The sequence below is a fragment of the Enoplosus armatus genome, chromosome 3, assembly GCF_043641665.1.
Source record: "Enoplosus armatus isolate fEnoArm2 chromosome 3, fEnoArm2.hap1, whole genome shotgun sequence".
NCBI classification, from domain to species: Eukaryota; Metazoa; Chordata; class Actinopteri; order Centrarchiformes; family Enoplosidae; genus Enoplosus; species Enoplosus armatus.
Window position 1 is genome coordinate 10,425,951 of NC_092182.1, and position 27,585 is coordinate 10,453,535.

The window sequence follows — 27,585 nt, forward strand, 5'->3', positions numbered from 1 at the left end:
TTGAATTATCTCTCATAGTATGTAAAAATCTATCTATGCTGCAGCAGCTGTCTTCTGTGAGCCTTCAGGGCATCACATTAGTTACTGAGTATACTGACAACACATTACTGACTTACTGAACACACGTTAGCCATTACTGAGGAAAGCATTACTCATGCAGCCACATTTTTCTGGCCGGCCCTCAAATCACCTAAGCTCCTGCCGACATGCAATATATGCTTTCATTTCCACAGCCCTCCAGAGGCGGTGTTGTATTTTGAGATAAAACAGGTATCATACAGATACAGGCGTAATCCTGCCATCTCCTCTCTGTGAAGAACGGATCGATGTGTCATAGAGCGGTCAGACAGAAGCTGCAGGATATGTGAGGTGTGAGAAACTAATGAATTATCAGTGTTTTTTTAGCTAGCATGTGTATGTGTGTGTGTTAGGGGTACAACCAGAAATAGCTGGAAAATGAAAACATCATACACATGGCGCATAGATCACGTTTGCCACCAGTACTATTTAACGATAAGAGTTTATTTTCACAAAGAAATGACTCATCATCAGCACAGATGACAACTTATTTATTTGTACCTAAAACAGAGAACCTGTAATTGGAAAAAAGCAGTTACAGTTGCTATAAACATCTGAATAAGAGCCTTAACATGATCATTTTATCATGGAGTCACAGTGATGGATGGATTTTTGTGATCTAAATTGTTCTGGTAACATTGAGGCTCTTTTCCTGTTCCACCGAATCAGTCAAACAGTTTTCAAGGTTGCCCCGACTCATCTGCTCAGTAACTGTCAGGAGAAAACTGATCGCTTCAGTCAAGCTGCAAAACTCTGAATCAGCCATCTGTTAGTTTGGGCCAAAATCACAGGCAGCAGCCTGCTGACACCTCTGAGAGAGATCTCTCTATAAACATTCCTCGACATAAAGGAACATAACTAACATAACAGTGTTTTTTCCGCATTAGATTATTAGTTATTATACATTATTATAGAATGACGTTTTGTTGGCATTAACTGAACATAATTCCACGACTGCTGAGTAAATATGTTAAGTTTCGGACCTCTAGTAGCGCTGTGGAGCAGTTTTGGCACACATACGTGATACACATACCTGCCAATGGTGTCACATTATTCCGCTGATCGACAGGTGGCAGTAATGCACCAACGTGTGTAAATATAGTTTTTGTTTGTTTACAAGGAAACTCCACAGGGCACCTTTAACTTAGCACGAAGACTGTAAACAGAGAGGGACAGCTCGCCCTGGTTGTGTTCAAAGGTAACTATATTCATCTCCTATCACCTCTGCAGCTTATCAATTAACATATTATATCTCAAAAACAACAAGCTGTAGCTTTATAGAAGGTAATGTGCCACACTGTTTCTTGGCCACGCGTAGTGACTTCCTGGAGACTCCACTGGTTGCCTGGCAACCTCACGGTGATGACACGGTAAGACAGCGAATTCCATAAAATGTCAAACTGTACATTTAAGGCTGCTGGACAATTTAAATGATGGTATGTGTGTTCATGATGATTGTGTTGAAATTATAATTCAACTCCAGCCACACTCTATCAAATTAAAAACAGTTAATCTGCAGGAAATAGAGAAAATTACTGATTCCTCCCTTGCAAATGAATAGGTTCCCATTTTAAGTAACTTAAATACTGTAAATTGACCATGAAGTTGAATTAATTCTTGTAGTTGTCATAATAAACCATGAAGTTTCTTACATACAATAACAGCGCAGACTGGGCTAATGGACGGGCGTGGAGTGCCTGCCTGCAGGGACACAGGGAAACAGAGTACAGGCTCCCTGCAGGCTACTCTGAAGAGATGAAAGCTGCTCCCCTGGAATGAAGGAAAAGTCAATAGATGTCCAGAAATGTGTGTATCTGACGCATGAAGCTGACTCGCAAAAATAAACTAGAGGCAAAAACAGTGGCAGAGCACCACAGTCATGTAGGAGTAAAGCAACAAGTGCACACACAATATGCACTGCACTACACATCAGGTACAGCATGTGTTGTTTAATGTCCACGCCTCGGGCTTCTCCGTGGAGGAGGAGTGGTCTCTTGCTCAGTCACAATACACTGTTTAATAGACCTCTCCACTGATATTCATCTCCAATGCCCTCCGCTTCTAACCTGACCACAAACCATATTTATGAAACTTAATCTTTATGTCAGCCTCATGGGTTTTGCACCGCCATCTTCACTGAATGCTTAAACGGCAGATCCATCAACATTTGAATGAGATCCCTGGAGAACACTCTCATCTCACCACCCGCTCTATCAATCAGCAGCTGTCAGATATTGAAACCTCCAAAGCTCATAAAATATTGATGCTCTCTGCTATTTTTACATGTTAAGGACATGGTGATTGATCAAAATGTCCCCTTCATGGGAAGTTAGGAAACCACTGTCTTCCTAGAATTATGTTGGATGAAATTATCTGACAACAGTGTATGTAATTGCAAAGGTGTATCAATAGACATCAGTTATAGTATAAAATATCAGCTCAGTAGCTGCATGGCAAATTCCTTTTACTTCTGTTGGTGTTGTTGTCCACTGAATGCCTGGTTTTCTTCCAGGATATCTTCAAAGATTACTGAATGTGTTCCTCTATAAAGCCGGGTCAAAGTTACAAATACAATTTGAAAGGTGATGGCTATATGAAACCCTTGAGTGGAGGCACAAGTCTCAGAGATGTAATGTATATCTCAAAACCTGAACAAATAAGGCCAAAACAATCTGCTTGGCTAGTTAACCACCAGAGGCACAGTAAGTTAGAAGACATATTTTAGGTATCAATTATGTGACAGTTTATAATTAACCTCTGAAAAGCTTCCAGGTAAAGATCATTGTGAAATATAATTTGATTTTTTGTCATGAAAGACACAGTAACTCACATCATCGAGGGGTAGATTTCATTAATGAAATGCTGAGGAAAGTGTGAAAACATTTATGGTGACGACAACTGTTTCAGAAGATGAGCGATGCTGCATGTTTTGCACTGAGAGTAATGAATTTCTTTGTTAGCAGTTAGAAAGAAGAGTAGACACTTCAGAGCCAACACTGGCACTGACTGAATGACATGAATCCGTTTACACAGGCCATCATCTGATTTTGGTGGCTGATTACGCTGCAAGGTTCTGATTTGATTGCCTGTGATTGGGTAGTGTAATCATACGATAACGAGTAGATAGCTTGTTACACTGGCTTGCCTTTTATTAACTAGACTGATGCGCCTAAAAGGTAAGGTAATATCTGTTATCTGGTATTTATTAAATTTAATATGAGCAGATGAAACACAGGGTATCAACTGCATCTCTCCTCAGTTTCCTGGCTTCACAGCACTGGACCTCCTGGCACTTCCTGCTGCGTGCGTCCACAATTTCCTTCCCGCCAGCACCCCGAGGAGATGTGGCATCTCACTGCAAATCACAGGGAAGTGTCCAAGTTTGATGTGCAGGTTCTCCTTGATTTTGTAAGTAGTCTCAATATTCATGGCTGCTGGAAGACATGTCTTTATTGTCAACATAGAAACAGAATAAATTGTTATAACTGTGATAAATGTCACAGGAATGAGTGAGTATTCCTTCACATCACAAGAGGCCTATTTCATGAAGACATCATTGGAAACATATTGAGGTAGTTCAAAAGGATTAACTGGTGCATAAACCTTTCAGTGACGGTCTCTCTCATACTGTTGTCAAGGATATTAAACTTGTAGGCTGTCATGTGTAAATACACCGTCCAGCACAAGGTTGCACACAACCAAATATGTTTAAATTAGCAGTTGTTGAATTCATAATGTGTAGAACAAACTGAAACTACTATGAAACTATATGATCTCATGATGGCAAATTGAATGTAGTTGGGGGGACATTGATTGCCTTTGACCAATCACTCAGATAAAATAAAAAACAATAAAATAATACAATACAAAAACAATTTAAAAAAACATTTGCCCTTGCAGGTGGCAATACGTTGTCAAGCACGCTCATGAAAGAACATTTAAATGGAAAGTACCCCACCAGGTGTCACATGGCTGTTACTACAAAACAAAGAGTGGACCCTTTACTATGAAACAATATTTCTCTACACACATTGCTTGTCAAAATACTTTAATACTCAAAGATTTTAATGTGGTTTGAATATTAATTAGATTTTTTTTATGTTACATAATTACATAACTGCAATTGAGAAAAAGATTTACGGTCTCCAACAGACTTGTTATAGTAGGAAAGGCACAGGTGTTGCGAGAGTGAGCCACATGCACGATGCCGTCATTAATTGTTAGCAACACCTCCGCTTTTCCATAAATGACAGAAAGGAGAAAAACATCTATCCTCAGTTTTTGGTAGGTAATCCAACTCAGCTGAAATAAAGCAAATCTGACTTTAGCAGTTTATGTTAATTCTGAAAAAGGCTATTAAAAAAAAGCTTTATTGTCCATTTAAAAACTGAACTGAAATTATGAGGAACAGAGCATGTAGATAGCACTAATCATCAGCACCATTTCATGTTTGATTCTTAACGTTAGCTTTGTTCACATATAATACAAGACAATTAAAATGGATACTCAATTACTACTTTATTAAAAAATAACATTTAATACGCAATGATACAACACTGTACAGTAGAGTGTGTGTGCAGGGGGCGCAAAGGTGTCCCAGAGAAGACTGTGAGTGAAGGGCTGCTGGTCAGCTGTGAGGACATGCTGTCGTTGTCTCATGCTGCATTCATCACACATGGAGGGATCGCTGGTGTTCATCCCAGAGCAACAACGGAGCTTTGACACACTCATGTTCATCTTTTCGCAGGACATTCAGATGCAAATTGTCATTTTTAATGTTTTTAATTGTTATTGTCATGTTTGTTTCTTCAACAAGCAGGGTCAAATTCTGTGGAAAAAAAACCCTGAGTTTCTGACTTTTATAATAGCTGTTTCAAGTCAGACGTTAGTATTTCTGGTATGCCCTCATGTTATGAATGCAGCATTAGTCCTGAGAGGAGAAAGGTAACTGTAGGGTCTACTGTTCAGGGGGGTCAGTCCAAGATGGGAAAAGGAAATACCTGATTCCATGATAACCCGACCATCACTTGTGAAAATCAACCACAACTGAGGCCACTCTAAAACACCTCACATGTGAATGAATATCATGATGGAAACACACATAAATCTTTGTAGAGAGAGACCCCTGAAAAAACCACAGACAGGTTCAGCTACTACTGTTTGGCCCTATTATAGAGTGAATTTCTGCATCGTCTTAGACAGACGCCATAGTGCATGTCATATTAAAAAAAAAAAAAAAAAGACACCACAAAATTCCTAAATGCATGGTAGATCGAGACTAGTGGTATTTTACAGAATATCACATTATTTCACAAAATAGTGGAGCAGTCTCACAATAGATTTGTCCATATTTCAAATGGACAACATGAAGCACTGACGATGTGAGATGGCAGTATTCAGCTCTGCAACAATGTAACGGCACTAAGAGAAAAAGGAAGTTAAAGTAAAAACTAAATGGCGATAAGTGCCAGGTCAGACTTCTCCCTGCAAGTCAGTCAGGTCCACAGTTTACGGGGGCATTTCAGTAGCTTTTTGTTTGCCTAAATGTTGTGTCATTTTTAAATTGCTACATAAAAAAACCAAAAAAGTACAGGCAGTGTTAGACTAAGCCAGATGACACACAGGCTTCATTTGTCAGGCCATCAATTGTCTAGTTAATTAAAAAAATGGAGATAATTTCATGCATTCACTGACATTAATTTTAGGTCCTAAAATAATGAACACAATTTAGTTGTCAAGTCTGCAGATTTTAAACTCAAGAGTAAACTTATGGATATGAAGTGACTGGCTGATAATGAGCTGTGACCGTGCTGAACATTGTTGCATTTGTTAATGCATCTCCGTTTCAAGGCATGTGTGGAAGACTTCATCATGCTAATTATATGACTAAGGAAAGGCTAGATAATTCAGAAAGGCTAGCTAATAACTTAAATTGTGTCTTAGAGATTTAATACTCAGTGACAAGTACAAAATTAAGTAAATGACATACTAAACTGGCTAATACAAATTCTATTGAGGGACTATGGCGTGGAGAAGTATTAGGTTAGATAAGAAACTTTCTCTAAGAGCTGCAGAATCCCTAGTTCTTGGAAAGTAGAAAAAAAGCCTTGTCCTAATGGCAGCAATTTTAGCTTCGTATAGGAAAGTTTCCCACATCAATATGATTCACAAACTGGGTTATTTAAAAACTTGCATCATTGCCCTGAGAAATATGTTCCCTCACGGCTATGGGTCTGGAGATGCCTTTTGATTTTGTCAGAACGGCTGAAGCATTTTCCACACACAGGACAACTGTATGGCTTCTCCCCAGTGTGGATCCTCATGTGTACCTTCAGGTGAGCCATTTGTGTGAAGCCCTTTCCACAAATCTGGCAGCGGAAGGGTTTTTCTCCTGTGTGGCTACGCTGGTGCTCCTGGAGTCTGCCGGACGAACTGCAGCATTTCCCGCATACTCCACAGCGGTAAGGTTTTTCTCGTGTGTGCACTTGTACGTGCACATGCAGGTGACCAACATGACTAAACGCCTCCCCACAAACCTTGCAACAGAAGGACGACATGTGGCCTTGTAGGGGGGATTTTTGATGGGGGCAGTCCACGGCATTGGCTCCTTGGTTGCGCATGTGAGAGGCCTGTCCTCTGTTAGCTCCAGTTCCAGTTCCCTTAGCACCAACCATCTGTCCTCCATTCTCCACCCCAATAATGTCAATGTTATTCTCATTTGAGCAGTTTGGGTTGACTGGCGCGAGGGGCTGGGCGCCGCTGTTGGAGGATGTAGACCCTCTGTGGCCTCCTCCACTCTCTACCTTCACATGCCTTGACGAGCCTCGAGATCCAGGATCTCTCTCCCTGTTCTCCACACCTTGGCTCTGAGGGATGTTGGATGTGTGGGGGCCGTCCTGGGGATATTCATTTCCAACCCGTGGGGGAGTGAACATGTTCTCTGGTGTGCTGCATGAGCCGTGGCCACGAAGCTGATCATCTCCTTGGTTGGGCCGGAGATCTCTCTTATCCTTAATCTGAATAGGGATACGCTCTTCGTGCCCCATGCTGGGACTCCACTCACGCCGTGGATGCTCACCATCTTCCTCGTCTAACAGCGCCATGGACGGACGATCTGATAACACAAGAGGAAGAAGAGGCTCAGATGAAGACATAAACTACATTGCTGCAAATACAACTGTGCCCATGGCACAGTGCAACGCTAGTTGAACCACATGCCATATGACACTTCAGTTTGCTTATATAGGTTTTTATCTAAATATCAAAATGGACTTGGTCCTCAACTGTAGTTGAACTCAAGGGGAAGAGACTTTACAGATATGGCAGAGCCACCAGAGCAAATGGAAATCCTTTGTGAAGTGTTTTTCTGTAAAAACATCCCTTTACCAAACATCTTTTCCCATCATCAATACACTGAACTCACTACCTTGTTGACAAAAAAAAAAACAGGTCTGAATTCTAACTGAACTGGTCAACATACAGTGCAGTTTCCCCATAGGACACTGTATAGCAGAGGTGATAACTTACCCACATCCTGTTTCATGATCAATTTAGTTAAAAAATAATAATAATAATAATAATTAACAGTAGACACTACTAATTCATTATATTCTACCCGACTAACTGCCGGGAAACCCTGAGTACGCATATGATAGTCACTAATACTGTAAGTATTCACCCCCTTGGAGTGTTATATAACATTAATTCACAGTGGATGTAACTGGGATATGTGACACAGCTAACAAAAAACACTGATGTCAAGTGAAAGTGTAAGTATAAAACCCCTCTACAGATGGATTGAAATTAAGAGTGCATAAGGTATTCACACTCATAAATAACAACACCTTTGGCAGCAGTTTCATCATGGGTCTATGTGGATAGGGAGTTTCAGTATTGGAGTAAACAAACACAAACACTGTGACACAACAGGTGAATAGCGTGAATTGGTTGTGTCAGTGTTCACTTGTACATGTCCCTGTCAAATAAATCATGAATCAGCACAATGACTACGTCAACATGTACACAAGTATCCATACATGCATAGCAAGGTTAAATGCTAACCCGGGTGTAGGCTAGTTGGCTAATCTAGCTGGTCGGCTAACGAACAAAGGTTGCTAACGCGCTAGCCGCTCCACAACAACAGCAGCTAACGTCAACTAGCTCGCTAGAGGCTAAAGTTAACTTGCTTGGAAGTGGGGTAACATTATTTTTAGACTGTTTATTGTGTTGTTACACTGATCGTATCCGCAGCAGTTTCCGTTTCACTACCCAATGCCACCCCACAAACTCGGCTCATAGGACATGAAGGGGCGCAATTGCACCGTTAGCTTTCAGCGCAGCTAACCTGGCCATATTTCAATTCCAGCGTCTCGCAGCCTGCGCCTCAGATGGTCGTTCTCCCGCTCCCTGATCGCTATCTCCTCCTGGTACTCCAAAATCGTGTCCTCGACAGATTTGTAGATCTCCTGCGCAGCAAGCATGAGACGCTCAGTCAAAAAGACGTTTAAAAACTGCAGTTTGGTCATTTTCTTGGGTTGCACGGAGCTCTTGCTATCATCCAAAATGGACCAAAAAAGATGCTCGACCCAATCACGTGACCTGGAGTTGTTTCTTCTTCTTCTTCGTCTTCTTCTTTCCCCCAAGATGTTCTGTGACCCCGCAGATTCTGATACATGATTAAAAGTTTCAGACTTGACAAAATACCTTCACGGCTAGGTTATATTCCGGCGTTACAGAGATGACTGGTTTGGGTTAGTTCAGGTTAAAATGGGGTAACTTAAAACTAATCAGGTCACAGAATCTGACTGGTCACAGAATATGATGTAACACCTGCTACTATCACTGTGTCAGAACAACATGCCCTGAGATTGAAAGTTGCGACATTTAGCAAATTGCGATATGTGTTATACTAATCTATGTCCTAATTATGAGAACTCTGTGTAGGCTGTGTTTGTCATATGGCTCATAATAATCTAGAAGCTAACGTGACTATTTTCCCCCTCAATCAGTTTTCTCATTGCAGTAAAAAATTGAATTTACATTATACATTTAAATGAAGCCATCATACACATCACACAATATGAATCACATAAAAAAAGAAAAAGAAAACACAAGTATGCATGCCAACATTAAATTCATCAGCATCAGAACCATTGTCAAAGTCTAGAAGTAGATTCCCGCACAAGTAACCACACGTCTGAAGTATATTTGGTATGATTTACTGCAATTTGGCCATGTTATTATTTTCCTTGTCAAAACTGTTTATAAGTTAGAAAATTCAAAATGCATCAGACAAGTCAAAAGGTGTTGTTAGACAATTTAGGTATGGGTCTTAATATTAACAGTTGGTTCTCACTTTTAAAGCACACACAGAGAAAGTGAACACATAGGGACACCTCAGTGCAAGCACCTACAAAGCCCAAACAAAAATTTGTGAAATTTTGTGTGAAAATGTGCCATCTGAATAATAATGTAGTACATGTGTGGTCTACACTGGAATATACTGTATACAAAAGTATAAAGATTTTTATTGTCATTGTCTTCGACAACAAAATTACAGTTGCATCTCCAATCAGTGCCAAGTCATCAAAATTTAAAAAATAACAAAATAAAACTACCAAATATGCAATATCAAATTTAACATGAAATAAAGCATTTGAAAACAGTTAGTACTGTAGCAGATACTTAAATATAGTGAGTAGTGAAATAAAAATATATTTGAAAGTGCAAAATAATGTAAACTTTCACTTGTAAAACTATAGTTTTTTTTGTATTTCACACCTTTATATAACACTAATTTTAATCAACAAGTCAGTATGTGATTACTTTTCAAAATAAAAAAATAATTATTAATTTAATTTAATTTAATTTAATAAATTAATTTTCAACTTGAGTTCAATTTATTATATGTGTTTGCTTTTACCGCTAATTAAATATTTAGAGAAAATGGTGAAATAACCTGGAGGACTGTCTAACCCTAACCCTAACCCTCCTTTCACTTGATTCAATGTTAAGTCAATTAAGAAAACTTATTTTTGTTTTATGTTTACAAACACATAACAGCGTCGTCACAGCATTGATGTATTGAGGTCTCGCAGGACGTCACGTTACTCCGGCTCGGCAGGTGGCGCAAGACAGCAGACAAAAGCGGAAGTGACGAAATATCAAACTTGCGCACTCCTCCACGTGCGAGAGCAGTCAGTCACATTGGCAGGTCCACAGCTCCACGATGAAACGACCAAGTAAGTGAACACTGATTGCGATGTCCCATTAATATATGGGCTTATATAAAAACAACTCTTTAAGGCTTTATTGCTCGGCTGATCCACCTAGCCAACAAGCTAACTGTATTGTAATGGCTAACAGCCACCTGTGGTTAACGTTACGAAAACCCATTAGCTTCGTTTTTAGCTAACCATTCAACCATTGTTAAACTTTTAATTTTTGTCTTTTGTCTTCAGAGTTAAAGAAAGCAAGCAAGCGTCTCTCATGTTCCAAACGTTATAAAATACAGAAAAAGGTAAGTGTCTGACTTTATTACCCGCTACTTTAAAGACAAACGTTTACAGTTTTTTTGACCATGAGGCCCATGTGACCGAGATGAGGTTGCTCACGTTACTCTTAATTTCTAACTTGTTTGATTTGTTTTAATGTCTGTTACATTATGGTGTTGTGTGTTTAGGTCCGGGAGCACAACAGAAAGCTTAGAAAAGATGCAAAGAAGAAAGGAGTGAGTAAACGGGTGAAGAAGGACCCCGGTGTCCCCAACAGTGCTCCTTTCAAAGAAGAGATCCTCCGGGAGGCCGAGCAGAGGAGGCTACAGGTTAGCAGTCATTTGAACTCTGATGCAGTTCATTACAAATTATATAAATGCAGTGTCCTTTTTCAGATTGATGCACAAATCTAATCAGGTCCCTGTCTCCCAAAAGTGGCTTAAACTTAAAATGATCTTAGTCCCATTGTGAGTCTGAGATGCTTTTGGGAAACAGGACTGGACAGTGTGCTTGTGTTGGTACAGTCTTTTTATACCATTAGATAACTTGTCTTGTTGTTTTTCCATTTTATGTTAGTGTTTTTGCTGTTATACTCATTGAACGTTTGATCTCGTCTCTCAGATTGAAGAAGAAAAACAGAGAAAGAGACAAGCTAAAAAAGAGGAGCGAGCCCAGAAGAGGAAAAAGGAGAAGGAGGTCTCAAGTAAAGAAACAGAACCCAAGGCCAAGAAGGCTCGGCAGGTAAAAGACAAACTCTAAAATCATCGATTAATTCAGAATGTTATCACTCTACTGTTATAAAATGACTTACTTTTATTCTTTGGGGGGGTCTCGTTTCCATAGGATGAGGTTGTAAAACATTCAGAGAAACCGACTGCCGCAGACAAGAGCTCACAAACGTACCTTTGCTCTGAATTAAACAAGGTAAAACTACCTAATCCTAGTCAGTGTTATACTGTAGAAAGTTTTTAGAGGCTCAACTGATAATCCCCAACCTGATCTCCCTCTCTACTTCTTCAGGTAATAGATGCATCTGATGTAGTGATAGAAGTCCTTGATGCTCGTGATCCACTGGGCTGCAGGTGTCCACAGCTGGAGGAGGCAGTGCTGCAGAGGGCCGGCAACAAGAAACTGCTTTTGGTTTTAAGCAAAATAGGTAAATAGATGCTGCCATGTTAATTTATAGTTGAGTACAGACACACACACGCACAAACTGCTTGTCTGGACTCTAAGTAGTGTTGTTGTGTTTGATTCTTCTGTGTTGTAGATCTGGTACCAAAGGAAAATGTGGAGCGGTGGATACAGTGTTTACAACTGGAGTTTCCAGTTGTGGCGTTCAAAGCATCGACACAGATCCAGGACAAAACAGTGGTAGGAGGTGCATTGTAAACATCAGTGGTCAAAAATATATTAATATTATGATATTTCCAATATATAAATACATTTGTGAGGGGTCAACTATGAATAATTGGCTAACGGTACCGTTGCTGCTAATTTTGTCTTTATACGTCTTAATATGGAGGACTGAGAAGGTTGAGCAGCTTGTGTTGTGCTGCTATAACTGGTTATAACCTCCAAGAGTAACAAACAAACCACACCAATTAAGTGGCTCTGTCACAAGCAGAGCTGATGTGTGTTTGTGAACAAACAAATGTGTTTTTAAAAAATATTTTCCAGTATGTGCACGCTGTATTATTCACAAAGTTTTTGTGGATGGTACTTGAAAGTCATTCTGCATGTCTGGTTCTGTCCTCATCAGCGAGCCAAGAAGAGCAGGATAGTGGCCTCTAATGAAGTCCTGGACAAATCCAGAGGAGCAGCCTGCTTTGGAAACAGATCTCTCACTGAGCTCCTTGCAAGTTTGGCTAATAACACACAGAATGAAGCTTCACTCAGAGTGGGCGTAGTTGGTAAGCACAGTTCCCCCGTGTAAAGTGACATTTGACATTGTGTTATGTCAGTTGTGGAGTTAGATGGAGTATTGAGTTCTATGAGGACGGAAAATCCTTTACTGTCTTATGCAGCTCTGTGGAATAGATGTACTGTATTGATTCTGGTCGTGTTAATCTCTCTGAATTTGTTCATGGTACATAGTCTGAATGTTCATGTTTGATGTGATCTCCTTTTACCCTCAGGTTTTCCTAATGTGGGGAAGAGCAGTCTCGTCAACAGTATGAAGGGGATCCTTGCATGCAATGCCGGTGTAAAGAGAGGCATCACAAAGTGAGTGATAAATAATTACGCTTGCTCTAAACACAATTACAGCATTTTCTGTGTCACAGTGCATATTTAGCAGAATTGCCAATGACAAACTGGAAGCTTTTTGCACATTACTATTGGATCATGCTCAAGTTGTAATTAACATATCAACATATCTTAGACCTTCGTGTCTGTAGCTTATCTCCATAGTCAAATGTTATCTCCCCCTCAGATCCATGCAGGAGGTGCACATCATGAAGAATGTGAAGCTAATCGACAGCCCAGGAGTCGTGGCGTCGCCATCCAACCCGCCAGCCTCTATGGCTCTGAGGAGCCTGCAGATTGAGGAGGGCCAGGAGAGTGTGCTGGAGGCTGTCAGGACTCTGCTCAAACAGTGTGACAAGAACCAGGTAGGAGGAGTTCCCATCACAGGAGAGATGCCTCAAGGTTCGAAGAATTCGGGTGTTCTCTCGTGAATAAAAGTGATTAAATCTTTTCATGTCCTCTGTTCTCATTGTTCCAGATCATGCTTCAGTATAATGTCCCTGACTTCAGAAACTCCCTGGAGTTTTTAACTTTGTTCGCCAAAAAGCGTGGATATCTGCAGAAGGGTGGAGTTGCTAACACAGAGCAGGCAGCCACAGCTTTCCTTGCTGATTGGACAGGGTGAGTGTTTGTATTTCATGTATAAAGGATTAGGGAGGGTGGACAGCACCATTTGTGCATCAGTGTGGAAATGAGGACAAAAACGCAATTCTGGATTTCATTATGAAGACTTCTAATCCAACTCTGATCCCAACACTGTGCTAGGACAACTGCTAATATGTCCCTTAATAAAGCAGAGGAGGGAGTGCTGCACTTGATCTTACAGAAATCTGTGTCTCTGGTTTGCCGTCTCCTCAGAGCCAAGATGAGCTACTTCTGCAAGCCCCGGGAGAACCACAGCCTCCCAGCCTACATGTCCGATGCTGTGGTCGCTGAGATGCAGAAAGGCTGGGATCTAAACCAACTGAAAAGAGGCAATGAGGAAACTCTGAAAGGTACTGATGTTTTTTTTTTTTTTTTTATTCGTTTAACAGCAGATGGATAGGAAGCTACAGCTACTGAAATAATGTGGTCACTTCTGTCTGTTGCTGAAGACAACTTGTTTTTGTTTTTTTAGGTGTTAAATTCCCGAACCAGGCCAGTAGTATAGGTTTCACCTCGAAAGGCCCGACTGCAGGTCTGTTGAGTGTCGGTGACATCTCTGAAGGAAAACCTGGTGCTGCAGCCACAGAGACAGAAGCCGAGCAGAATAATGAGGTAACTATAGACGTCACTTTTTTCTTTTTTGTGGAAAACTGCCAGACACAGCTGCTTCAAATAATGCTAGCAGCTGGTCTCCTGGAAATGAGGACAAAAATTCAAGTCTTGATTTGTTTATGAAGACTTCTAATCCAACTCTGATCCAGCTGGCTGCAACTTTTTTATTGAAATCATTCTGTGTATCTTGAGGATTGTTGGACTCTAAATAGCTGAAAGATTCTGCTCTTCTTACAGCCTGAACAAACTGCTGAGGAGGCAAATAAAACAGAAGAACCGGAGGAACCACAGAAGGCGCCACTCAAAAGTGTGCAGTTCCAGGCTGTCCCCATCGACATCAGCCTCTCTACAGCTACAGACGATGCCTATGACTTCAACACAGATTTTAAATGAGCTTTGCCTTCACACGGTTTCTGAACTCGTGCCTGTGCTCTCGTGGACGTGCAGACGTAAAGAAGGCACTGCCTGGTTGAGTGGTTTCAGTTGTTGGTGTCCTTCCTTCAACCTTTGGAATCTGGAAGACAGTGGGACTAACCTTCAGCCTAGACTACATTTCAGTTGGTAACTCCATTGAATTTTGTTTGTCTAGGACGAATCCCTGCCCAGAAAATTGACTTTATTAAGTGGTTATTTATATATCCACTGACTTCTTCTCCCAGGTGTTGTCTGTGAAAGAACAAGTTTTAAATGTCCAGAGGTCATTTGTAATATTGTGTTCATGCAAAATACTGTATATAGACGACGTACTATAAATGTAATAAACCCTCTACAAAGCCTTAATCTGCTGAAGTCTGTTTACTGTATTTTTTCAAAACCATAATTTACACTGCAACTGTTTCATGCTGTAGTGACATTTTAACTGCATTGTCTTTGCTTGTGGCTCTTAACTATTTAACATCCTTTCTTTCAAGGAGGTATTACATAAAACTGCACACAGATAATTGGAAAAATGAAAGTACAAGATTTAAATGATAAAAATGTAAATTTTATTTCATGTACTATACAAAAGATGACATTTACACCAGCAAGGTGAATGCTGCTTTTCAACTTGTATTTAAAATAAAGCATGAGAATTGTGCAAACTTGTTCTTCAATTAATGCAGAGGTGCAGTTTGCTTAGTGGTCTGCATATAAAGTCATTAACCAGTTGAGCATAAGAGGCAGTAACAGTACTGAATTAGTGTTCATTTATGGCAGAGTTAATTCATAGGTGGGATAAATCAAAATGATGGCGTGCAATTAACTAGTTGCACTGGATTAACATATTGTGAAAATGGAAATACAAAGAATGAGGCCTTAAACAGCATTTTCTGTCTGATTGTGATGGACCGACCACTGTTAAAAGATGTAAAAACAAGGATCTGACAAATGTGCCTATGTGCAATTAAGTATAAAAAAAAAATTCATTACTTTTCCACAGGAAGTACTGAATTGAGGTAACAACATGAGGCATCTGCACGGCTAATAACCTTACTCTGAGGGGAACATGTTGTAATAAACTGTGGGGTCGACTGCTCCACCATCATAGCTGAGGTAACTCTGCAAACGCCTTTAGTATGCAAATATAGTAAATTAGTATTAAGCTGCATGTTAACATACCTGCTTAGACCATCAGTGCTTTGATGATGGCTTTAAGTTGTACGTGGTTGTCTTGGCACATTGTCACAAGGTATCTCATTACTGCTGACTGATTGATGCATAAAAGTCTGTAAAGATGTAACACTTCTCTGTTCTTGTTCAGGATGAAACATTACTCTTGTCACAGGGAGGAAAACAGTCTGTGCCTTTTTAGTGAAACATTTTTAGTTTCTGAGCTAAATGTGAAATATTTGTGCGCTCCAAGCTATAATAAAGATCCACTGGATATCAAAAAAAAAAAAGAGTAAAATTCTGTGTGTTGAAGGGAATGTGAGCGTACACAGGTCTACATGTGCGGAGGATTACAGAACTCAAGTACAGGGCTGGCAAGGGAAAAGGCCTTACTTAGTTCCTGAGATATCACGAGGCGTGGTCCTGCTGGGATAGAGCTGGCTTAGCTGGTCAAAAGTTCCTGAAACCACATTTTGGTTCCGTCTAGTCCCCTGTGTGTCTTCGCACAGGATGAAATTTTCCTGTGGGGTCTGGAATGAACCACTTGTCCCACACGTCAGAAAAGGAGGAGGTTCTCCCCCAGGGCTTATAGTGTCCATTCCAGTGGAGGAGTTTGGCAGCTTTCACAAACTGTGGGGAGTAGCGGTTTCCAGCACCTGTAGTGCCTGGAAAAACAAGGTTTTACCATCATACGATCATTTCAATTTATGACACACACCAAAAAAATACATTCAAACCAAGCAAACATTCTGGTATTGTAATTAAAGAAATACAACAGAGCCTCCTAAGTCTATCGCAATTTCTGGTACAATTAAACTGACCAGATGCTTTCACAATAGAAAAATGACCTCATCAAGTCTGTTAAAGGAATAGTTCCACACTTTTGGGATGCTTATTCGCTTTCTTGCCAAGTTACACGATCGACACCACTCTCTGTCCATTAAATATGAAGCTACATAATGACTGGGAGCCCAGTATGTATTTTAGTTTCCTGCCAGTGACTAACCAGAGCTTACCAAGGTGCCTGACGTGCCACATGGGGTCGATGGTGGAGTGACGTTTGTAGAAAACAATGAGGAGTGGGGGGGTGGTTATACTCTCTGCCAGTGTCTTACTGTACAGATCCTCCCTGAGGAAACCAACAAATTCAGTTTAATATGAACAGACAGAGTTACAATTTTGTTCAATTAATGTAAACATCCAGATTTTGGTCTTCAGTTTGCGTATTTTTAGCAGGAAAGAGTGCCTCACATTCACCCATCTTTTCACCAGTGAGAGTAACGTACTGCGTGTTAAGTTCCATCCAGTGCTCCAGCTGCCGGGTGATGTTCTGGTTCCTCCACTCAGTCAGGTTGGCGATGATGACGCCGGGGTTAAAGGAGCACGTGTTGGCCCTCATCCCCAGCTTCTTAATAGCCTCCTTCTTGAAGTCCAGGAAACCTATATAGTTTTTCTATTGGAAAAGATTCCTGATGTAATCAAATGAAACCTTCCACATTATGATGCTCTGTTATATATTTTTTACATAACTGAAAATAGTCAGCTCATGCAAAGATGCCCACCTGATTTCCAGCCCCTCGAACGATGCCCTTAGCAGATGCTGAATCACAGTCATCTGAAAAGGCAGCTGCGTGTCCCGGTTTAATGTTGGTTTCATAAAGTTCCTGAATGTCCCCTGAGATCCAACAGAACAGACATCAATTCCCTTGCTGAGAACCTTTTTTCTTACTGCTATAATGTGTATATTTTTGCGAGTTAATGAGTGAAATGGTGAAAGGAAAACACATTTTCTGAATGACAAGTGGCTGTAAAATAGTCTACGTTAATTATCTTCCTTTAGGGTGGTGTCTTACCTTGTACAATGACATCGTCATCCAAATAGATAGCTTTCTCTGCCTCAGGTATGTACACAGGTAAGTAAAACCTGGCAAAAGTCAACTGAAAAATACACCATTAAAACAAAGATTGCAAGAGACGAACATAGGTAAACGGTGGCATGAATACTTATTTTGGGACAGTGAGAAAACACTCAGTCGTCTCACCGGGTTTGCAGCCTCCAGCATCTGAGGATCTTTAGATATCTTCCCATTGAGGAGCTCAGGCTTGAAAATAACTATCTTATATTTGACATTTTTTAGGTTTGTCTCACTAAGCCACTCTCTGTTGGTAAAAGAAAACAAAACATCCCTCTTAGCTTTGGTAAAGACAAAGAGACCTGTATTAATATGCCCAAGGGAATACAATGGTATGCATGATGTAGCAAGAGAGACCAAGAGCTTCATTGTCTTACTTTAGGTGATTCACCGTGTCATTCAGGGTCACGATGGTGAAGACAATATTAGCTTCACTGTTCTGGTAGACACTGTTCATGGCAGCAATTACAGCACCAAGTCTTTCCTCTGCAGCAGTGATGAGGACAGGGATCTCCTCTCCTTTCCTCACCGACTCCAGTCTGACATCTGGAGACAACTCTGATTCAAAGGGAAGAATCATTCCCGCATCTGGATAAAGACAAATTTGGCTGTTTCACAAATTGCTTCCACCGTTACATTTTAATGCACTGAATTTATCTGATGAGATGTTCACAACAATAACACGCTAGACATGGACCCCACATGTAGGTACAGAGCAGCTGACACACAGTACACTTCCCCCCAGAAAGATAAACATACCTGGGCTTTCCTTGTGCAAAAAGTCACTGAGGTTGAGGAGATTTCGTTGAACTATGATCAGGAAGGCCACAGCCAGCAACGCGAGGATGGCCCCGTTTACTGAAAGACACAATGAAGAGCTAATATTAGTAATAGCTGTGGTACACAGGGCAACATTGTCAGCGTGGGAACTGTGAAAGCCACACATTTGTAAGTTATGTTAGATGTAAATTGGAGCCAGTTTGCCTCAGTATTGGCCAACCACTTTATATTTAACTACTGATTTCCATTCACACTGTTTAGTATTACTATTTAGACACAATTACAGACATGTTTCAGAGATACAAATAAGGAACCAATCATCCAAACTGACTCACCTCTCCTCATTGTCATGACAACAGCCTCATCCGTCCCTCCAGCACGCCTGATAAAAATAAAATAAAAAAATAAAAACAGGTACAAATGTCAAAGTTGGTCGGAGTGCAGCCCAAGCTGAATTAGCTGCCTAGCTAATGAGGACTAAGGTTAACCCGAATTGCTGATGCTGCACCAATGCGTGGCGACCGCAGAAACACACATATGCATACATGCACATATGCTTAAATTCAAAATATGTACTGCGCAGATGATGGCAGCTCTTAAAAGAAACCAGACAGGAGAGCAGAAATAATTTACACTAGAGCCAAACTGCCAACTCAACATGGACAAGTTTATCGGCTATCACAATTGCACGTAGTAATAGATGCTCACATGTTTGCCTGATTGTAAAATCGCGTTACATTAGCTTGCGGTTTCCAGGATATAAAAAAAGAATTATACTTATTTTGTTAATATGTATATATGATTTAATGACTGGAGATACAGGGTAAAAAACTGTATGCTTAAAATATAATAACTAAAAGTAGCTAGACTTATTGACGTGCAGTCATTTAGGCAGGCGAAGCTTTCCACTAACACCAAACAAAATGTGTCAATAACATATAGCGCTTTGCCCAATCCCTATGATTTATAGATCTGTGAACCTGCGCAGCTAACGCAGGTTATAACACTCAGGAGTAGCCGGATGGGTCCTTCACAACACGACGTAGCGTTTTGTAACCGGAAGTCAAACTGTTTCGGTTTGTAACCATTTGAACCAGACTGTCCGTGTATGCTTTTTTAAGTGGAAAGATGCTGTCTATATTCAAGTCTATTCCCACGCACATGGTAAGAGTTTGGAGCTGCATGCTAGCTGTCCATTCTATCAAGCTAACGTTAATTCCCAGCTAGCCAATGCAGTGGTTAAAGTAACGTTACATCGGCAACAGCTGCTAACGCTAGCTAACGTTATGATCTCTTGAAAAGCCATAACCAGCCAACCAAGTTTTCTGATCCATTGTAGCAGAGTCACATATGAAATGATTATGTATATACGTAAATTAATCTAAGTCACCAGTTGTTAGTTGTTGGCTGATATTTTGGCACGTCTATGATTGAACTACATAGGAAATTGTTTAGTACCGTTAGCTTGTTGTATCCTTCGCAGATTCGTGTTTTCATTACTCCAGCGTTATTAAACCTGCTCCCAAGATTAGTGTAACACTAAACAAAGCCATCAGGTAACACTCGAGTTTCCCCAGCTATATATTTTGCACAGATGGGCCCTACCTTCCTCACCCCAATCTATATTGATTGTTATTAATGTTGCCTAAATTATGTTCCCCTTGTGTTACAGGATTATAAAGGCCAGAAGCTGGCCGAACAGATTTTCCAAGGAATAATACTCATCTCAGCGGTAACTAACCATAACACATGCAAACTAGCAATTCAAAACATTTCACCAGTTGTCAGGTTCACTGATATCGTTTGTATTGTCTTCCCAGGTGATTGGATTCGTGTATGGTCTGATCATTGAACAGTTTGGGTGGACAGTGTACATAGTCTTGGCTGGTTTTGCTGTGTCCTGTGTGGTAAGTTTTTTTTTATTTTAGGTTTGCTTTGCATTGTCATTATTTGTGGAGAAGGAACAATATATAGATACATTGTGCACCCAAAATAATAAACCTAAGTTTGCACAAGACAATGCCATCGATTAAGACAATTAGACAAAATTCTTGCATATTGTTGGCTGTCTTGTGTAAAGGCTTCTTATGGGGGGCCATAAACAACAGCCAACATTATTTAATTTCTGTTTCTGCCTTGACTTTAGCTGACCTTGCCGCCATGGCCTATGTTCAGACAGAATCCTCTGTCCTGGCAGCCAGTTGTACCAGAGACCTGCGGGGAGTCCAGCCAAAAGCCTCAGGAAAGTCTCAAGAAGAAGAAGCATAAATAAGTCAGAGCTGTCCCTGTCCGGCTGTTAATACATCCTTTTATATTGGAAATGGTTTTGAATTTTGTCTCAGTTCACATTTGAAGTGTTTGGGAAGAAAACGTTACATTGTTTGTATTGTATATCAGTCAATAATGAAATACTTATGTGTCCAAACAATAAATGTCTGATACTGCCTATGTTTTATAAATAGGATGTTTCATTTGAATTTAGAAATTGGGTTTTTTTTCCTGCAGGACTTACTGAGTATGTTATTGTGCAAAGACGCAATCCTTTCTTTTTGTCACTGTCAATGTTTGTTTTGTTGTGGTTCTCAACATTATGGAAAATGGGCATGAATAAAACACATTTAGGATTTATTTATTTAGAAATAATTCAAATGTTAATATCTACAAAGCATCTACATAACATTTTGTGTTATAAGAAAATACAATACAGCAGCAGAAGTGAGATTTAGTGTCTTCAAAGATACAGCATAGGGAAAAACAATTATTGAAATTCTGTCCTGCATCATAAATAAACAAATGAGTATCCATTACAGAAAGTACTGTGGAAAGACAGGGAGTGCTTTAACATGACTCAAAAACATTGCATAGGCATCCTGAAAATTACAGGAATAATTACAAATTCTGTGTTTAAAGAATGAGGTAAAAAAAAAAAAAATACAGTTATTTACACAAGTTTGCTCGAACAAGGGCAGCTGAACTGTGGCGACACACATACAGGGTGATCTTGGAAACCAATTCTCCCAAAGACAAAATTCCCTGTCATACAAAATCTATCAAGATGCTTGCCTCTTGTTAACACGTTCTCACAAGTGGTGTCATGGAAATGCAAATGTGTATGCTCCCTTATATGTAGCATTTTCTCTAAACTTTAAAGGCATTATCCTCAAAGAATTTCAGCTGCCTCACCATCACAGCATAAGCCTGATACTTCTCGTCCCCCATCTGGTCACGAAGGCACAGCTGCAGTGAGAAGAAGGGATGCCAACTGTGATCATTTTGGAAACAACAGACAGATGAATGCAGACAAATTGACTACATTGTGCACGGGCAAGTTGATAATTCCAAAGCTGTGGATATCGTAAAAGTTAAATTATTATTATAAATTAAATTATACAACAATATCATTTTGAACTAAGGAGTTAGTCTAACTATACTTCCTGGTATAAAGGTGCACAATGTATTTCACATAAGGAAACCATAATACACCTAAGCATTTTCAAAGGTTTGTGCGCAAATTAACACATCACTGTAGCTCCTATTTAGTTGCACCTCCTGAGCGTTTTTAGCAGTTACACTGTGGGTGCAGTATCTATGATTCTGTGTGTTGTGTTTTACTTCTTTAAAATCATACTTCTCGTTTGTTGTCATCCTCCTCCTCCATGATATCCAGGACTCTGTCCAGCAGCTTGACCCCCAGGCCCTTCACCACGTCTGTTCTCAGGTGTTCTATGGCTCTCCTTATCTTGGCCGGACCAGACGTGGAGCCTTTTGGGGAGACATGCTGGTTAAACACAAGAAGCTCCAGAATGGCAGGCTGATGGCAATAGATCAAAGTATCTAACCTCTTGGTATTTCACCAAGTGACAGGTTCTCTGCTTCCTCTTGAGCCTTCCCATGAAGCACCAGGGTGTCCCTGTACTTCCTGTTCAGTTTAAATTCTGGCAATGCAGTAGAGCCAAATCTGCTGGTTTTCTCCACCTCAATATCCATTCTTAAAGTTTGGGTCATCATGGTGACTAAATCCTGCATGTCACTGGATTCAGTCTTCCTGCAGATGACCCATAAATCATCGATTATACAGCAAATTTACTCAAACATGTTAACATAGACTTTCCAGAGCTAGTAATATGAATAGCAAAGCAGCATGGCGCCTAAATGAGTTGCACGTCATTTTCTTGTGTCTTCTATGCTCTCACCGTTCCCTGCAGTCTCCCTCCAAACGTTCTGTGGAACTTGTGGACGAGCTGCACTCATCTTCATCTGACCTTCGCTCCAGCAACTTATCCTGCTGTGATGAAACATATCCCACTGTTGTAACACGAATTTACGACACAGGCTTCTGTTTTAAATTCACTGTAACATTATTAGATTAGCATCACAAGGCACTTCTAGCCGTCTTTATCACATTCATTCATAAAGTGCAGTTCCCTTTTAACGACTGTACAAAGTAAGACAGTGATGACCCCGTCAATCTGTACCTTACTGTTGGTCTCAGTGATAGTGTCTGAGACTGATCTGGTAACTGGGACATTGTAGTGCTCGTCCTTGGTGGAAGTGACATCATAAGATGCCCTTCTTACAACATTAATACCTGTGGAAAGAGCAGAAAATTAAAAAATAGTCAACTACCAACTATTATTTTTTTGTTCTTTATAGAGTTGTAATAATATATATAATATTTCACCAAAATGTGCACATGCATGTTTGTTTCCCACTGTGATTAAGTGTATACGTGTGCATTTAAGCAAGTGCATGTTCTAGGAATACTGTTTTGTTTTTTTCCATTCCTTTATTCAAGCCTCCTATAACTTTAGTTTTACTAATTGTAATTTTAGGTCCAACTATAATGTTCTGGTTTCAGTTAGGAAAAGACAGTAAGTACCTGGTTGGCTGTTACTCTCCTGGGACTGCCTCAGTCTTCTCCTCTCTCTGGCTGACAGAGGACGATCCTGAAAATGAAATTGACCCAACATTTTCTGTGATTGATGAACTGCATCTGCTGATTTCAGCAAGAATACACCAATATACCAAAACCATCAACCATGAGCACAAAAAGGACAGAAACAATGTTTTTAATATTGTTTTGTATTCTATTAAAACTATGGCCTCAAATGATTTACACTTACTTAAAATAATTCATAGCAATTTGTTTACTGCGGAAATGTTGATACAGCTTGATTTTACAAGCATAAAACATGTGTCTTAGGCAGAATGGATATTCAGAAATACACATGTCTGTGGAGGAGCATTCTCACCTGTGGCAGGGGTAAGAATCCGTCCTTACAGGAACCAACCGATGTGGAGGTTTCAGCTACACCAGCTTTCTTGCTCTCTGAGCTCCTCCTGCTCCTCTTACTCACCTCCACGGCTATGCTCTCAACAGGAAGTGGAGGTAAAGGTCTAGGAGCAGCCACCTTGGACTAACAGAAGGCAAAAAAAGATAAATATAAATTAAGAAGTCTCATATTTGTTTTCTGGCTGGCTAATAGTACTGCAGAAAGATTTACTTATTAAAGAGGATATTTCCAGCAATCATATCTTGACTATAACTTAAATAAATTGTGAGAGCACATTCACAAATGCAACATGATGGTCAGTTTCAGAAAAACAGCACACTTGACAGCAGTTGAGCAAAAAGCTCAGATTTTCTGCAAAAAATGTTTCCCATGTTGTCCTAACATTAGGTCCTGTATCTATGTTTACCTTGTCCTGATCGTCATGTGTCCGTCTTATGCCCCTCCCTCTGTGCTGCTGTGATACAGAAGGTTCGGATGAAAAGTACAGGGGAGTTTGGGGTGGAGTGGTCAGAGTTGGCTTACTGGCTGGTGAGGGAGATTCCTCCTGAACAGGCTCCTAAACAGACACAATTACACCTGTTACACTTCTATAACGGCAAAAAATCAAAATTGTATTAATTTATTCAGTTTTTTTCTTGCTCACCAGTGTTGGAGGGAGCGGCTCTAAAAGTTTTTCAGTAGATTCTAGGTTTTCCTACAAAGACATGAATTATCACACATAAACAACCTTCAAAAGAAAACAACAGAAATTCTGCTCTATTACTGAGAGCACTTACTTGGATGTCTGAGGTATGGTCTTGTGTTGGAGCTCCCTTGAGAAGGGTAACAGTGTCATTTTTATTGTCTATATTCACTCCCACAACAACTCCAATATTTTCTATATTGGATTTGTGTGCAGATCTCCTCTCCGGTACAGAAAAAGCAGCCTCTTTCTCCACTTCTAACTTTGGGTTCTGCATGTCAGCCTCTTTAAGTAACTCCATGGTATCATCCTTATCGTCCACATTTGACATCCGTTTCTCCCCACAGACAGAAAATGTATCCCAAGGGTTTGACGTGGCCTGTGGATGAATGTCTAACTGTCCACTGGATGCCCTCCTCTCGTCTCCTCCCCTGCTGCCAACACCTGATACAGACTTCAGAGGGGGCTTAAGAGGGGAAGGGGGGGGAGAAGGATCTGGTTTCCCTCTTCCCTTGCTGTCTTTGTACACACTGTGAGCCACAGGGTCATTACCTGCCCGATGGTGAGACACAACTGACTGGGGCCCCTGCAGCTGTCTCTTCATCAGGTCCTCATCCTCCTGCAGTTGGATATCAATATTAATGTTGCTGACGGTTGCCAGAGATACGATGCTGGCTTTGAGAGCATCAGGTGAAGAGGGTTTGGGTGGCTGAGGTGGTTGTGTGTCAGTGACGCCATTTCGAACTTTATGCTGTTGTGATTTCTCTTCTTTCTGAGGATGAAGAGAGAAAACAAATACCACAATAAACACTGACGATTCCCTGCCTGACATCAGAACTGAAGAAGTTCGGGTAAACAGCTTGAACTGTATATTAATTGGAGAAATCCACTGGACTGTTTTTGACATCTTACTACTTTGATGACCAGGATAAATCTACACACATATAGTGGGAATAAATATACAATAATGGAACTCATTCAGGAATGGATCATGGCGATTTGGAAAGCCTTGATGAAATGTCATGTATGTTATGAATGTAAATTTAATTCTGCAAGAACGTTATACATTTTTATTGATTTTGTGTCAAGATAAAAGGCTCTGAAAAGTATTTACGCAATGCTACTTAAATCCAACAACACTTGCAAGCAAAAAGAAAATTCTGTCAATTAAATGTCCCAATCAGATTCATTAAGCTTACAAGTATTAATACCAGTTGTCCTTACTGCTGGCTATTTACCAAGCACAGCAGCCCACTGTTAGCATTAATCATAAATTACATTGTTCAAGTTTGGCCAATGCATTAATGCCACTTCGGAGATTAGGAGAGCATTTTATTGTAACACCTAGCACGACTGAGTTGGCAAAATAAAATGCAGTAAAAGACATGATGACTGGCTACTACTCAAATCAAAAAGGTCCTCCTTATAATGAAACTTCATTGTTGAGTATAACAAACAATACCTGTCTGTTACTATGACCTTATTATAAGATTGTTCTTATTATTATAAGAACAATAAGTGACAACACAGTAATTCAATACTGAGTGACTGACATCATGAGGTACTATGGGAATATTCTAAAATATTATAGTACACCCGTCACTCACCCGTTTCACCCTGGCTACAGGTTCAGGCTGGGCACTTCTCTCAGGTTTTGGCTGAGATGACACCACAGGCGATGCACTGTTGGCCCTGCAATCACCACTGCCCACAGCTTTCTTTCTTGACTTCGCAGTTTTTCTGGTAAAAACCAACACAAACATAAACATCTAAAAAAATATTTATCATTCTGCTTAATGCTAGCAGCTCACTGTCGCAGAGAAGGAGGGATAGAAATGAATATCTGACTGTAGAAAGTTATTTCAATAGAAGTATGCAGAAAGAAAGAAATGACGGTATAAGACAAAGAGAAAAGCATTGGTTCAGTTAGCTTTATAGAAATAGCTTCAAAGAAATGAAAAATAACAGCAAGGCTGCTGTCAGTGCCACCTACTCTTTGGTGGCCTCAAGGAACATGGCAATTTGTCGTTTGATGTAGGGCTGCCGGAGGATAAGTTTGACATCAGGCCTGTCCTCAGGTCTCTTACACAGCATGCTCTTGATCAGTTCTCCCAGCTGGGGATCGTACCTACTGGGCATCTGTGGCAGCTGATGACAAAACCAGAGAAAAATGTCATAAATCAATTTATTATATGTCTAGATTATCAGGGCTCAGAAAAATAATGTATTGTATTTACTAGAAAAGAATGAACTATTAAATTCCTGATCAAGATGGCTACAATTACCAAACAATAAACCCACAGCCTTTTCATCTGTGGTTACTTGGGACAAGGACAGGACTACTCCCCACTTCAGTGTGTCAATGGAGCTAATAAAATGTCCCTGAACTCTTCTGACACTGTGAGGAAATGACAAACTTCAGACTCTATCTAATCTATTTGCAAAAAGATGATTTCTGTCACCTGGAAAAGTATAAATAGTTTATTAAAAATAAAACCAAACTTGACCTTAACAGAATATCTAATAAAACACGAAAAAGATGCTAACCCACCTTTCCTCCCACAATGCGATAGACCAGTGAGTTCATGTCCTTGGCATTGAAGGCATGTTTCAGTGTGGACATTTCATACACACAGCAACCCAGAGCCCAGACATCTGACTAGAAAAAAAAAAACATCCAGGTGTAAAGCAGCTCCTATGACCAGCCAAGGATAAACTACACAGAGTAAGAGCACACAACCAAATTACCTTGTGGTTATAGGGTTTATTAGAGAAGAGCTCTGGACTCATGTAGTAAGGGGTCCCTATGAGCGTGCTGGCCATATCATTCTGGTTCTCCAATACTCGTGCAATGCCGAGGTCCCCAACTTTGATGATGTTGGTCTTCGTCAGGAAGATGTTCTGTGTTTTGAGGTCCCGGTGAAGAATGTTCCTCTCATGCAAGTACTGCAAAGCAAAATCACAACAGTGACCTCAGATGTCCCTGTACTCGTATAACGAAAATAAATCATGTGTGACCCTCCCACGGCCTCCACTTTCAATCTTACATCGTACCTGGAGTGCCATGGCTATCTGAACAAACCACTCCACCACCTGCCTCTCAGGTAAGAGTTCGCCCTTCTGCTGTTTGAGTCGATGGTAAAGGTCACCACCTTCACAGAAACCCATCGCGATGTACAGCTGGCAGTCATCTCCCTCCCAAGACTCCCTGTACGTCACAATGTTAGGATGTCGCAGCTGGGACAGGAGTTGTG

At 40.4% G+C, this 27,585-nt stretch overlaps 4 protein-coding genes and 1 non-coding gene across 5 annotated transcripts; 3 read left to right on the top strand and 2 right to left on the bottom strand.

Moving 5' to 3' along the window:
• Nucleotides 1-10,290: 10,290 nt before the first annotated feature.
• Nucleotides 10,291-14,852, top strand: gnl3 (G protein nucleolar 3). Its single transcript, XM_070902706.1, has 14 exons — nucleotides 10,291-10,319; nucleotides 10,539-10,597; nucleotides 10,760-10,900; nucleotides 11,193-11,312; nucleotides 11,415-11,495; nucleotides 11,592-11,727; nucleotides 11,839-11,942; nucleotides 12,331-12,481; nucleotides 12,707-12,794; nucleotides 13,003-13,180; nucleotides 13,294-13,436; nucleotides 13,674-13,810; nucleotides 13,933-14,072; nucleotides 14,310-14,852. The coding sequence occupies exons 1-14, from the start codon at nucleotides 10,307-10,309 to the stop codon at nucleotides 14,463-14,465; spliced, it is 1,647 nt and encodes a 548-aa protein (XP_070758807.1). The 5' UTR covers nucleotides 10,291-10,306; the 3' UTR covers nucleotides 14,466-14,852.
• On the top strand, nucleotides 12,089-12,221 carry LOC139283519 (small nucleolar RNA SNORA47). The gene has a single exon (XR_011597323.1). It is a non-coding gene; the product is annotated as a small nucleolar RNA SNORA47 (small nucleolar RNA).
• A 1,137-nt stretch (nucleotides 14,853-15,989) lies between the features above and the next one.
• On the bottom strand, nucleotides 15,990-19,015 carry glt8d1 (glycosyltransferase 8 domain containing 1). The gene is made up of 10 exons (XM_070903237.1): nucleotides 18,963-19,015; nucleotides 18,691-18,737; nucleotides 18,335-18,433; nucleotides 17,953-18,163; nucleotides 17,705-17,822; nucleotides 17,516-17,600; nucleotides 17,225-17,337; nucleotides 16,949-17,115; nucleotides 16,679-16,791; nucleotides 15,990-16,327 (listed from the first exon to the last, which is right to left on the bottom strand). Exons 1-10 carry the CDS (start codon nucleotides 19,013-19,015, stop codon nucleotides 16,146-16,148), a joined length of 1,188 nt encoding a protein of 395 aa, XP_070759338.1. The 3' UTR covers nucleotides 15,990-16,145.
• A 385-nt stretch (nucleotides 19,016-19,400) lies between these two features.
• On the top strand, nucleotides 19,401-20,803 carry spcs1 (signal peptidase complex subunit 1). The gene is made up of 4 exons (XM_070903188.1): nucleotides 19,401-19,519; nucleotides 20,028-20,087; nucleotides 20,176-20,262; nucleotides 20,502-20,803. The coding sequence occupies exons 1-4, from the start codon at nucleotides 19,484-19,486 to the stop codon at nucleotides 20,625-20,627; spliced, it is 309 nt and encodes a 102-aa protein (XP_070759289.1). The 5' UTR covers nucleotides 19,401-19,483; the 3' UTR covers nucleotides 20,628-20,803.
• A 690-nt stretch (nucleotides 20,804-21,493) lies between these two features.
• Nucleotides 21,494-27,514, bottom strand: nek4 (NIMA-related kinase 4). Its single transcript, XM_070903208.1, has 15 exons — nucleotides 27,386-27,514; nucleotides 27,080-27,277; nucleotides 26,883-26,990; nucleotides 26,325-26,479; nucleotides 25,939-26,071; nucleotides 24,426-25,103; nucleotides 24,293-24,343; nucleotides 24,056-24,205; nucleotides 23,608-23,772; nucleotides 23,235-23,301; nucleotides 22,831-22,943; nucleotides 22,549-22,640; nucleotides 22,195-22,400; nucleotides 21,984-22,117; nucleotides 21,494-21,592 (listed from the first exon to the last, which is right to left on the bottom strand). The coding sequence occupies exons 1-15, from the start codon at nucleotides 27,497-27,499 to the stop codon at nucleotides 21,494-21,496; spliced, it is 2,463 nt and encodes an 820-aa protein (XP_070759309.1). The 5' UTR covers nucleotides 27,500-27,514.
• Nucleotides 27,515-27,585: the final 71 nt, after the last annotated feature.

Bases quoted from the DNA above. Each gene is read 5' to 3' on its own strand.
- gnl3 (XM_070902706.1), top strand. The intron at 10,598-10,759 runs GTAAGTGTCTGA...TTGTGTGTTTAG, and splicing joins GTTATAAAATACAGAAAAAG to GTCCGGGAGCACAACAGAAA. The intron at 12,795-13,002 runs GTGAGTGATAAA...TCTCCCCCTCAG, and splicing joins GTAAAGAGAGGCATCACAAA to ATCCATGCAGGAGGTGCACA.
- glt8d1 (XM_070903237.1), bottom strand. From the start codon at position 19,015: ATGTTGAGTTGGCAGTTTGGCTCTAGTGTAAATTATTTCTGCTCTCCT. The intron at 18,434-18,690 runs GTGAGTCAGTTT...TGTGTCTTTCAG, and splicing joins TGTCATGACAATGAGGAGAG to TAAACGGGGCCATCCTCGCG. The intron at 17,601-17,704 runs GTGAGACGACTG...TGTATTTTTCAG, and splicing joins TGCTGGAGGCTGCAAACCCG to TTGACTTTTGCCAGGTTTTA.
- spcs1 (XM_070903188.1), top strand. From the start codon at position 19,484: ATGCTGTCTATATTCAAGTCTATTCCCACGCACATG. The intron at 20,088-20,175 runs GTAACTAACCAT...TTGTCTTCCCAG, and splicing joins GAATAATACTCATCTCAGCG to GTGATTGGATTCGTGTATGG. The intron at 20,263-20,501 runs GTAAGTTTTTTT...CCTTGACTTTAG, and splicing joins GTTTTGCTGTGTCCTGTGTG to CTGACCTTGCCGCCATGGCC.
- nek4 (XM_070903208.1), bottom strand. From the start codon at position 27,499: ATGGGTTTCTGTGAAGGTGGTGACCTTTACCATCGACTCAAACAGCAG. The intron at 26,072-26,324 runs GTAGGTGGCACT...GGTTTTTACCAG, and splicing joins TTCCTTGAGGCCACCAAAGA to AAAAACTGCGAAGTCAAGAA. The intron at 24,344-24,425 runs GTAAGTGCTCTC...ATGTCTTTGTAG, and splicing joins ACCATACCTCAGACATCCAA to GAAAACCTAGAATCTACTGA.